This window comes from Bos taurus, chromosome 13 (assembly GCF_002263795.3).
Source record: "Bos taurus isolate L1 Dominette 01449 registration number 42190680 breed Hereford chromosome 13, ARS-UCD2.0, whole genome shotgun sequence".
In the NCBI taxonomy this organism is placed as follows: domain Eukaryota; kingdom Metazoa; phylum Chordata; class Mammalia; order Artiodactyla; family Bovidae; genus Bos; species Bos taurus.
Genome location: NC_037340.1, coordinates 7,079,149 through 7,092,282, shown reverse-complemented (window position 1 = coordinate 7,092,282; position 13,134 = coordinate 7,079,149). Strand labels below are relative to the sequence as shown.

At 38.1% G+C, this 13,134-nt stretch overlaps 1 protein-coding gene across 11 annotated transcripts in view; it reads left to right on the top strand.

Annotated features, from left to right (window-relative positions):
* The window catches only part of TASP1 (taspase 1), a 317,444-nt gene that overhangs the window by 158,551 nt on the left and 145,759 nt on the right, over positions 1 to 13,134 (top strand). For all 11 annotated transcript variants that reach the window (XM_025000695.2, XM_025000693.2, XM_025000694.2 and 8 more), the window contains 1 exon segment: positions 1,373 to 1,483. In XM_025000695.2, coding sequence (XP_024856463.1) covers positions 1,373 to 1,483 — 111 coding nt within the window.

The following is a 13,134-nucleotide window of genomic DNA, read 5'->3' as shown; positions in this document are numbered from 1 at the left end:
TTAGCTTATAATATGACAATTTCCTAATAATTATTATTGTTCTAGAGTATAACATTTCACTGTTCAACATCAAATATATATACAAAGGGAATTAAATTTTATGGACTTTTAATAAGTGTCAAAAATGGTTTCTTTTCTATTAGCTGTATTTTAATTTTTCCCCAATTATAAAAATAATAGTGCAAAGCTTTAACAAAATAGGGATCACCATAATCCTACCCACAAGTTATATATTAAATTGCATACCTAGATGAAGGTCTTAAGTATAGATACTCTCAAGGAGATATCAAGATCTTGAAAGAGATTTATATTTACTTTACCAAAAAATATGGGAAAGGTATTTCTGGCAGTCAGACTAAAACTCCAATACTTTGGCCCCCTGATGTGAACAGCTGACTTATTGGAAAAGACCCTGATGCTGGGAAAGATGGAAGGCAGAAGGAGAAGGGGGCGGCAGAGGATGAGATGGTTAGAAAGCATCACTAGCTCAATGGACATGAATCTGAGTAAACTCTGGGAGATAGTGAAGGACAGAGGACCCTGGCGTGCTGCAGTCCATGGGGTCGCCAAGGGTTGGACACAATGACTGAACAACAACAAAGATTTCTGGCAAAACATAGGTGATTTAAAAAAAAAAAAAAGCATGATAGGTTTTGAATAGTTTGTATTTTTGACAATGAGTGTGTAATGTACGTGTATACATAATATACACACATGTGTATATGCGTATGTGCATGTGTATATGGGGACACAGGGAGGAGGGAGAGGAGGAGAGGTCTACGTATGGAGAGAAAACTTCTGAAATGAATGGAACTATTTTAAAAATTGCAGCTTATATTTTTACAGTAGATTTATTGCCTAATGTCTGTCAGATACACACTAGCCAAACAGAACCGTGTGTTACATCAGTTTGTATTGGTTTAAATTTCGTGAACTTAAGAGCTTTTGATTAAAATATACATACTATTACATATGAAATAGATAACCAGCAAGAACCTACTGTGTGGAAATTATACAACAGTTTTTTGTGATTATTCAGCAAAGGAAATGAAACAGAACCCTCAATAGTTCCTAGGTAGAGAATCTAAATTCCTGTCTTATGTGAATAATTCGTATGACAAAGGGGAATTATTTTTATTTTCTTCATTTCCTTTCAAGATTAGACAGTCCTGTGTTTCTTTAGTTTCTGCCAAATCTCATGACTGAAGTTACTAAATAGATTACGGATAGAAATCATTTCATCCATCAATGAATTATTTTCCAACATAACTACTTCTTTAGTGGTGCATATGGGCGTCTTAGTGCTACTAAGACAAGAAGGATATTTAGTACTGCCTTTGCTCAACCGTTCTTGGTTTCTTTGGATTTCTAGGGTGTGGGGAGCATCTCGTGCGCACCATACTAGCCAGAGAATGTTCACACGCTCTCCAAGCTGAAGATGCCCACCAGGCTTTGCTGGAGACTATGCAAAACAAGTTCATCAGTAAGTATAATGTCAAAAAAATATAATTTCCTTCTAAATAGAGATTGTTTTGCTGAGCTGTAAGCTTCATGAGTCAGGTATCATGTTTGTATTGCTAGACCAAAGTCCAGGGCCTAGCATGGACTTAGACACTCAATTCACATTGGTGTGAAAATAAATTCCATCAAAATAGCTACTACTATATAAAATTTACCATCTAACCAATAGAACACCCAAGCTGTGAAACGTTGTCCAAGATTAGAATGATATACAATAGAATAAAATTCTATTAAAACAAAATTCAAAGGACTACCTCCTTTAAATCTTTTCTGTGATGCAACTTGACTCTTTTTATAGTTGTCTAGGGTTGAGTTGAAATCCAGCCTGGCTCCATTTGCCGTTGTGAAGCTACATCTGGTTGGAAGAAGGGATGCCTTTGTCTAATCTGTGGAAAGATTTTCTGTAGCCTACCAATTTCCCTATAGATACCTGTTATTTTGTTTAAAACTATTTGACTCTGGATTTTCCCATCTTTTTAACATTGAACTTACCTCTATGAAAGGCTTATGAAATTGTATAAGAAATATTAACCATACTTCTTCTATGCTTTATATAAAATGTTAAAAATAAGTTAGAGTAAGAAGCCATAACGCATAAACTAGGGAAAGACTATCACAGGGTTTAATCTGGAGGGCATCTCCAAGTAGAGAATCAAGAGGATAATACGAGGTGCAAATTATATGGTGAGGACAATACAGACAGGTGTCTAGGGAAAAAAATCACCCTAAAAGGACTCACTGATGGCAGACTCCTAGAACTGGCCCAGGAAGCCAGAAAAAGAGGGGAAGACAGGACTGTGGGCACAGAGACAGAGATATGACAGTGGGGTTGGCATGGCGGGGGCTCGGCACCTACATAACTCTTAGGTAGAGCAAGTGTTCCCGACGGGCAGCAGGGCTGCATCAGCCAGGGATCAGGGCTTTTCCCCCCAGTTTTCCCACAGTGTCCAGGTGTCTAGTCACACCCCTTCCCCAACCCTACCTTTAGGGTGCTGGTGTGGGTCTGGCTAGCAAGGGTTGCCCTGATCTATCTTGTCAGAATTTAGGCTTTACCTACTCAAAACACTTTTCATCTCAAAGCGATCTCTGCTTAGAATTTATGAAAGTCCATTCAAAGGACCACATATAAGCATGCAACTGATGGGCTAGATAGGGGGTTCCAGGGATGGGGATAAAACTGAATTACTTCCTCAGATTTATATGCATGGTCGCTCAGCCCTTAGTAAGTATCATGCCCTTTTAGGGAAGATTTTAGCGTAGAGAGAAAAAGAAAAACAGATTATAGGCAAAAAAGAACTGGATTTATCTGAAGGAAGAAGAGAGTGAATAACTATAGAAAAGTTTCAATATGAAGAGATTCTGTAACAGGTGCTTTCTTCCAGTCATATGACCTGAGGTTATGAAAACGTAAATAATGGTATGAACTACATGCATACTGGTAAGAATCACCTGATAACAAATTGTGAGCTGAGGAATGTGTTAGGAACGGCCTTTGAGGTCTGCCTTATTTTTCAGAAAAAGGTTGATGGCATTCATGTTACTCCATCCTCAAATGTATCAGCATCAGACTCCTCTTTTTGTTCTTTTGCCTTAAGTTACCATCATGGAATGCTGGGTTGAAAGAAAACCAAATTCTTGGCCTTAACAACGTATATAATTTATGTAATTTGCTGTTAGTTGTCCAGCTATACCAGCTGCGTTCTCAGAACAATGGGAAGGAGTGCTGAGAGGTGAACAGTCAGCACTTAGGAGAAGTTCACATCCTGGAAACCCTGTGGTTATGGCACATGTCCATTTCCTCCCTGTTGAGAGTGACCTGAAGCGCTTTTCTGTGTCCGAAACCACGGATTCACTAGCTAGTTGTCCATCTCCAGGTCTGAGCTCCCCTCCTTTCCCTTCTGATACTTTGTTACCCTCGCCTTTTGTGTAACTTTTGAAACTACTCAGAGTTAGGTTGCAGTACTCTCTTTCCCCACTCCATCCCATGACCTCATGCATATTGAACCCCGTCTGAAAAATTCCAGACTCTCGGAAAGGAGTAAGAGACTTTAGAGCTCAGCTTATCACCCGTGCTCACTAAATCGTGAAGCAACCTATTTTACAAGAGTCCAGTGACTTGCCCAAACTCGGCCGGTTAGTCAGTGGGTGTTGGTTTTGCAAGATCATGCTGCCCCTTCCTTTTATAAGTAAAACATAATGTGGAATAGCGAAGACTATTCTGAGAGTTAGGACAGCTGGGTTCTGCTCTTAACTGTGTGTCTGACTCACTGGATCTAACAAGTTACTTAAGTTCTGTTTTGTTTTCTTTAGGAGAAAAAAAAAAGTTAAACAAGAGACAATTTCTAAATTCCTCCACCATGCTAAATTTTATGAATTCTCTACTAGATTACACTTGTAAATATGAGGTGTAATCATATTTTAATATGAATTTTAATCAGTTTATTTGGAGTTGGAAATGGGATTGGAAAATAAAAAATTTCTGGGACCACTTGAGAATTTTCAAGAAGCATAGATGATATTTACAAAATGTTATAACAAAGTAAATTGATTTTACTAGAAGCCTGGATGAGAAGCAAGGGGGTCAGGTTCTTTACTATTTTATGAAATTAGTTGTTTGTTTTAAAAAAGTCTCTTTGTCCTTAGTTTCCTCATGTGTAAAAGAGGGGTCTAGCTCAATGGTCCCCAAAGTCCTTCCTAGGTCCAAAATTCTGTTCGGTTCCTGGTTTATTCACCAGCCAACCTAAAATGTGTGTGTGAAAGTCAATTTAGTCTTTACTTAAAACTATAAATTGAAACCATTATAGGTGGGTTGCAAGTTTCTGTCTAAGGTGATTTGGTCAAAATCCTCTCTAGTGATGTTTGTGGCAAGCTTGACACCACTTGGTTTTGTGGAAAGGCATCGTGATACTCTTCCTTTCTTGCTTCCTTTGTTTTCTTTTAAAAAAAAAAAATTCACAAATAATATATCTGGAGATTCTCATGACAGTATATACATATGAATATTTTATATGATGCTCAGGACACATTTATCTAAGCCCCTGGTAGTTCTTCAGCTACAGTTCAGATCTTCCTACCCAGGCACTGGTTCCCGTGGCCCTTTCTGCTCATGGGGCTGCCCCCATCCGTGGTGCTTTCTGTGTGACTGTTTATTCAGTTGCAGAGGTAGTTGTTTATCGTGTGACCTCACTCTTCTGATGGACCTAAGAAGAGCTGTTGGTTTTTCAGTTTGTTCCGCTTTTTACTTGTTAGTGTAGAGTGATCACCTCTAAGCTCTGTATATATTGCACCAGAAACTGGACATCTCCATACTCTTTTCCCAGTGCTTGTTATCACATTAAAAAAAATTTTTTTCCCTAAAATCATGGATTAAAAAAATGGTTTCCAGTTTTAATTTATCTCTTTTCTGATGAGTACATTTTCAAATATTACTTGGCCTTTTGTGTGTCTATGAATTATCTGCTCACAACTTTAGACCACTTTTCTGTTGTACTGTTTGGATGATTTTCTTTCAGTTGACATTTAAACTTTTATTAATGGTAAAATTGCCTTAAATAAAATATTCTAAAATGACACAGTAATAATCATCTGTGCAGAATTTTAAAATAACCCTGTCTTTTTGAGTAGTGGTATGTTTGATATCTGTGACCTTCCACAATAATAAGGGATTTTTTAAAAAGTAATTTTACGCTATGATTAAATAATGTGTTTTTATGTATTTTTTCTAAAGTAGTCAGTAACTCATTAAAAGATTCCCCACCCCCCTTTTTTTGCAATGTGAAACCTCTGAAATTATTTTAAATGTAGGGTTCTTTGAAAATTGATTTTTGATAAATAAAACTTTACTGTGATAGAATGAATAGAGTAAAATTGAAAGACATTTTGAAGATTAAAATGTTTTTGTTTCCACTTACGTTACCTTTAATGCAAAGACCAGAGCTTTGGTTTGACTTAATATAGGAAGCATAAAAGAGAGTAACCAATTTGTGCCATTTTTCAAAAAACCACTGTTTGTATAACATACAAAACCCATAAAAAAAAAGATACTGTAAAAATAGTGCCTTAATAATACTTCATACTAACCAGTTGATTATAGACTGAATGCTTAGTTAAGTAGGGAAAAGAAATAAATAGATTTCCTTTTTAGTTGTGCTTTTTAAATTATACACACACACACACACACACACACACACACACACACACAGTCTCTTACAATGTTTGGATATGACTTTTCCTATTCATGGTTGTTTTTGAACAAACTTGGTTTTATGAATTGTTCTTTTTTCATGCAAACTCCGGCTGAACATGTGGTATGTGAACTTCAGGGTGGCATTATAACTTCCTGCCCAGTTCTCTACAAGTAATGTCATAAGTGAAGTGAAAGTCCCTCAGCTGTGTCCAACTCTTTGCAACCCCGTGGATTATACAGTTCATGAAATTCTCCACGCCAGAATACTGGAGTGGGTAGCCTTTCCTTTCTCCAGGGGATCTTCCCAACCCAAGGATCAAACCCAGGTCTCCTGCATTGCAGGCGGATTCTTTACCAGCTGAGCCACCAGGGAAGCCCAAGGATACTGGAGTGGGTAGCCTATCCCTTCTCCAGGGGATCTTCCTGACCCAGGAATCAAACGGGGATCTCCTGCATTGCAAGTGGATTCTTTACCAACTGAGCTATCAGGGAAGCCCTAAGTAATGTCATAGTACATTTTTTAGTTGGTTTGGCTCTCTACTAAATATGATCATTGATGAAATGTTATCTGTAAGAATCAAATTTCTGTATGAATTTCTAAGCTAAATTGTTGATATCATCAAAATACAGACTAGGTGACTATTACTGAAGAAGTCTATGTGGTGTATAGTATTATGATTTTTTTTTAAAGAAGGGGTTTTGCTCTGTGTTCCTTTATGTCATTCCTTGGGGGAATGTGCTTACACTCTTTCTGACGTCATAGGTTTGCTGTCACCCTATGATGATGCCAGAATGCCATCAATAACTGGGTTTGTAGGGAGTCCACTTCTGTGATTTTCTGCCAACTTGGGAAATTATATTTGATATATATTTTCTTTTAATGACCAGCTTCTTAGGTAAAACCCTGATAATTTGTAAGCATTAGGTTTCATAGGAGGAGCAAAAGTATATTGTCATTATACATTGGAACTTCTTATCTGAAGTCATATATGATATTTCATGAGTTTTGTTATAATTTAGAAAACCATAAAGTATATACTGGTCTCTTTACCAGTGCATCTTTGGATTCTTACAAGACTTTTCTCCATATTCTTCATGCATGTTTCTTCTTTTCAAGCCCTAAATTCTTCTTCCTCAGAGAACTTATTTTTTGAAATCTATTAAAAAAGATGTTTTTCCTTCATTGTCATAAACATTGTGATATATATAGCCTGTTGTACTCTCATGTCCAAACTGTAAAATAAAACAATAAATTAGGCATCCCTAAAGCATTCTATTCAGTTCAGTTCAGTTGCTCAGTCATGTCCGACTCTTTGCGGCCCCATGAATCGCAGCACACCAGGCCTCTCTGTCCATCACCAGTTCCTGGAGTTCACTCAAACTCACATCCATCGAGTTGGTGATGCCATCCAGCCATCTCATCCTCTGTCGTCCCCTTTTCCTCCTGTCCCCAATCCCTCCCAGCATCAGAGTCTTTTCCAATGAGTCAACTCTTTGCATGAGGTGGCCAAAGTACTGGAGTTTCAGCTTTAGCATCATTCCTTCCAAAGAAATCCCAGGGCTGATCTCCTTCAGAATGGACTGGTTGGATCTCCTTGCAGTCCAAGGGACTCTCAAGAGCCTTCTCCAACACCACAGTTCAAAAGCATCAATTCTTTGGTGCTCAACTTTCTTCATAGTCCAACTCTCACATCCATACATGACCACAGGAAAAACCATAGCCTTTACTAGACGGACCTTTGTTGGCAAAGTGATGTCTCTGCTTTTGAATATGCTGTCTAGGTTGGTCATAACTCTCCTTCCAAGGAGTAAGCATCTTTGAATTTCATGGCTGCAATCACCATCTGCAGTGATTTTGGAGCCCCCCAAAATAAAGTCTGACACTGTTTCCACTGTTTCCCCATCTATTTGCCATAAAGTGATGGGACCAGATGCCATGATCTTTGTTTCCTGAATGCATTATTTACCACTAATTGTTGGGCCCTAGGTTTTTATACTGCAGAATTTTGGACATATTTTTGTTTAATAAATATTCATTGAAAGCCATGAATATACTTTGCTGGCTGCTTTGAAAACTGTGAAACATTCACAGATAAATACAACAGATCAGCCTTACTGTCAAGGAACTTGCATTCTATGAGGAGAAAAAAGTCAAATATACAGTAAATAAAATGTAAGATGCAGTTTAAATGTGAAATGTAGGTTTCATACTAAAGTAGAGGAAATATAGGGACTTTATTCCTTGCAATTTTGTCAAATGGAGATCCTAGAAATTTTGACTGCAAATAATCTAATAATGTTGGACAAAATATTAATGACAAAATCACACTTTCAAATGAATGGGTTAGAATCTTTGTTTAAGATATTCCTAGTTACATGAAGCTTCCAGAGGCTTGACAGAAGTAAATGAAAATCCTTCCTAAAGAAGTGCTCTTTCCATTCAGGTCTCAAAGAAGTGCTCAACTGTGAATTCAAAATAAGAGCTAAAATTAAAATGAAACACACATGATGGAGAGTTACAATGAGAGAAAGTATGTCAACAAAAACTTTAACCAGACCACCAAAGACTTTAGATATTAGAGCCACTAGGTAGAGAATATGAAATAAGTAAAAATTTTAGACATTGCTGTTTTTCAATAGATACAGTCATTTTTAGAAACATATTTATCAGTCTTATAAAAAGTGGAACATGTGTGTGTCCCACAACCCAGAAATTCTAGTCCTATATTCACATGCCCGGGGTGACACACACAGCAATATGTACAGGATTGTTTTTTTCTTAATAGCAGGAAATGGAAACCACTCCAATGTCCATCAACAGGAGAATGCTGTGTGGCAGTGAAAATGAATGGATCTCAGAGAACACACATCCTTATGAAAGAACCTTAAAATCATAATACTAAGTTAAAAATGCAGTTTGCCAAGGACTGCAGTCAGTGTTGCCACCATGAATATAACTTTGCAAAACCAGACACTATTAAGACATGCATGCATGGTAAAACTATGTACGAGAGCAAGAAGTTATGGAAAAATAATTCAGGATGGTGGTTTCCTTTGGGAGAGAAGACCTGGGGAGTCTAAACAGTATTAATAATGTTGGATTTTTCTAGTTGTTTGGTAGCTCAATCAACATTTGTTCTATTTCATGTGTTCTGTTAATATGCTACATGTATCTTTTTATGTTTTACGAAAAACTTCATAATTAAACCCTTAATATGTTAAGTAGGAAAAGCAGAGTTCAGAAGAAGCAGAGGAAGAGGTGTCATATCTAGTAGATCTAGGGGAATGTCATGAATGAGGTTCCTTCAGGAGGGAGATTCTTGGACTGGGTTTGTGAACAGCAACTAATCTAACTTAACAAGTGGACAGAGTATATTAGGGAGAGTGGTGTAATGATAAATGAAAAAGAACACCCCCAAATTGGACTTACTGTATTGGAGAGAGCCACATAAGGCTTTGGCAATGGAGTGCAATGGTAGGACATGGGATGGATCAGAGGAGGGAGGCCCTGTAGGTGAAACTGCTAATGTGAAGGCTGTGGCAAGTAGAGAAGCAGAACTCGAGTGGACAGAAAGGAGAATCAGGAGCCAGAGACTCTCAGCGAGAGGATCCTTGAGATTCTTGATGGATGACTGAATGGGACAAATGCAGTGAAAGAACCATCGAAGTAACTAGAGTTTTGATTCTCTTGGGCCTGGACTTACAAGGGCAACAAGACATGATAAGAATGTCATGCATGGAACATTGAACACATGGAGAGAATGGGGTTGATTTGGACTGTTGTATTGGCATAGAGGTGTTTGTAGACAAGACAGTCAGTTGGATATGTGGGCCTGGAGCTTGAGAGGGAAGTTGAGACTCTGGACTTGCCCTTGGAATTTATGAAATTCATGGCATCTTTCACAGAATGGATGATCCAGCTGAGGAGGCCAGATGTGCTTGTATGTCCTTTCCTCAAAGAGGTCTTTCCTAACCACCCTGCCTACAATTTTAACTTCTCTTACTGTGGTTTGTGTTTCTTCTTGACACTTACTTTATCCTGTACTTTATTATTATTGTCTCTCCTAAGCATGGCACAAACTCTGAGAGCAGAGATTTTGACTGTTATTCTACCCCACACGCCCTGCATTGTGGTATCCTCAGCAGCCAGAAGAGTGTCTAGCAAAGAGAACATCTGTGGAATGAATTAAGGAGAGGGTGAAGACCTTTAAGGTGTCTGCCTTCAGAATAAGTGGAAAGACTGACCTGGGAGGAGACAGGAAAGAGAGGGAGAAAAGATATGACGAGGAGGACACTCATCTTGAAGCCAGAGACATTGAATTTTTTGAGATAACCAAGGAGTTTCCATGTGTTTAGAGATATAAAGGAATATCAAGAAAAAGCTGGTAGGCCAAGTCAGTAGGAGGGTATGAGTCAACTTTCAAGCATGTGCAGTGGCAGGGTAAGAAGAGAACATCTCTCAACAGCTGGGAGAGAAAGAGGACCAGAAATGATGGTCTTCCAGCCAAGGCCTTTGGTGATAAGCTGGATGGTTGAGAGTTCAGTAGATGACTGACGTCTACAACTTTGCATTTCAACTGTGCACCAGTAGCACACAAACTTACTGAAGATTGATACTTTGCCTTTCATCTTTTTTCTTCTTTAACTAGAGTGTATCTCAGGGAAGATCAGCAAACTGCAAAATCAGTCAGATTGTTCTTCCCAAGTGACCGTAGATACATATACAGAATATTTTAAAGTGTATAGTCATTTTACAAATCAGGATAAATTTAAGTGAGTGGGTGGATAGGGACAAAAGGAAAATAGAAGAAAGATAGCAAGTGACTACAAGGTTGACAGTCACTTTAGAAATGAATGTGGTTTTCTCAGGGCCTTCAGGAATGTTCTTTAGGAAGCTGATGGCAGAATTGAAAGAGGCTTAAGAAGTAATCATATATCTCACTTAAAACAAGACGCAGAAAGCTTGTGCTGTCAGGCTGTGAGGAGGGAGAATAGGAAGAGTGATTGGTTAGATTATACTTAGTGGAATTGTTGAAAGTTGTAAGAATTTGACACATAATTTTCTTTCTTTGGCTAGAGCGGGTGGTTAAAATTCCCATTTATTGACCCAGGTAATCATCATTTGAAAATAAATAGTTCATCTGCTTATTAAATTGAAATTAGCACAATTTCCAAGAAGCCCAGAGAGTGCTTCCTGTGGTGTGGCTGAAGTGCTGCTCCTGAAGGGGAGTCTTAGAGAAAGCTGGGTTGTCCTGTCCTGGGGAACTCAGTCATTTTCCTCTTCTTCCTCTCCTGTTACAAATAAGAAAAAAAGAAAAACTTGTGATTGTATTAAATTACTAACAATTGAACAGCAGCAGATTAGCAAAATTAGCTTATTGGAATGAGTGGAAGTGGGTATCTGGCAACAGAGCTGTGACTTTGCTGGGCTTTGTGCATTCACAACCCAAGCTGGTTTTGTCCCTGTGGCCTAGGTTTCCTGTTTACACAAGAGCTCTAGCCTTCTCTTAGAGCCTGGAAATCCCATGTGTTTTGGACACTTGGTGCTTTTTAAATAGCAGAGGATGATGATGTCAACAATAGCAAATGTGTTCTTACTCAAGCCTTTTGGGAAACAAAGAAAAGACCATTTAAATTTCCTACCAAATTTTGATAACTGGAAATAATTTGGTAATAGTATTTGGTTAGAAAGCAAGTAATAAGCACAGTACTGAAAAAGGAAAAGAGCAAAACAGCTCTGTAAACAGTGTCATGTTACTCTAAAAAAAAAACCTACCAGTTTTGTTGCTGGTATATTTGTTTTCAAAGTTGGCCAGATTTAGGCACCGTGGACTTGATTATAAAGGTTGGTGCCATCACAGAATTGGGAGCTGCTGAGCATTCACAATAGGTACTTTATTTTGAATTTTTGTTAAAAGATGTTTATGAAGTATTAGGATTTAATTAAAACCACTCAAAGAATGTATTTCATCCCATGCTGAAGAAAAAAAAAAAGAAAGAAAAATAAAGATCTTTGTTTCCATACTAGAGTTTTCTTTTCTTCCAAAGGGTACTGATTAGGTGATCAAAAAAGGGTTTTGTCTGTTCCTTTCGCTGTGAGCATGTGGAGAAAAGCCACTAATATTAATAGTTACAGTAAACTTGGAGCACATAATTATAATGTTGCAAGAAGGAAAGGAAAGTTCAGTCATACGAAGCTGAAGGCTGAGTTGTACATATAACTGACTGATTAGTTTGAATAGGGCTTAAGTTACATTTGGTGGATGTGGGTAAAATAAGGAAATCCATAATTATTATAATATTTATAATAGATTTTAGAGTTGTTTATGGTTGTGAAGTCGCTTCTCCTCATCGTAACCTAATTTTTCTTTAAAAGCCATTAGATATTTGAGAGTAACCATGATTTTTGAGCCTGTGGAAACCACGTATTTGTGAAGACCGAAGTACATGTAAACAACATTATTCTGAACCTCCTGCGAGTGTGGTGAAGCCCAGTCCATTCATTAGCATTAATTGTGGGCGGTTCACACTGACAGCTTCTCAAACAGTCCATCTGAGGCTCAATGACACTGATGACTTTCTGGTATTTATCTCACTTCTGGGTTGATTTTTCAGTTTCAGGTGAGGTTAAGCTCAGATTATGGGCTTCTCTGGTGGCTCAGCAGTAAAGAATCCACCTGTCAGTGCAGGAGATTTTGATCCCCGAATCAGGAAGATCCCTGGAGAAGGAAATGGCAACCCACTCCAGTATTCTTGCCTGGAAAATCTCATGGACAGAGGGGCCTGGCAGGCTACAGCTCATGGAATTGCGAAAGAGTCGGATACAACTTAGTGACTGAACCACAACAACAAAGCCCTTGTTGGTCTCCTCATTTGCAAATGTTTTCTCCCAGTCTGTAGGTTGTCTTTTTGTTTTGTTTATGGTTTCCTTTTCTGTGAAAAAGCTGATAAATTTGAATAGGTTCCATTGGTTTACTTTTGGTTTTATTTCTACTGGCTTGGGAGACTGACCTAAGACAACATTGGTACAATTTATGTCAGAAAATGTTTTGCCTATGTTCTCTTCTAGGAGTTTCATCTCTTTACTTATGTTTTTAACCCATTTTGAGTTCATTTTTATGTATGATGTGAGGGTGTGTTCTGGCTTCATCGGTTTACATGTGTCTATCCAGCTTTCCCAACGTCACTTCCTAAAGAGATTTTGTCTTTTCTCCATTGTATTGATGCATTTTTGCCTCCTTTGTCCTAGATTAATTGACCATAGGTGTAGGGATTTATTTCTGAGCTCTTTGTTCTGTCCCATTGATCCATAGGTCTGCTTTTGTGCCAGTACCACCCTGTTTTGGTTACTATAGCTTTGTAATATTATCTGAAGGCTGGAAAGTTTATGCCTCCAGCTTTACTTTTTCTCCCTGGCAATTCTGGTT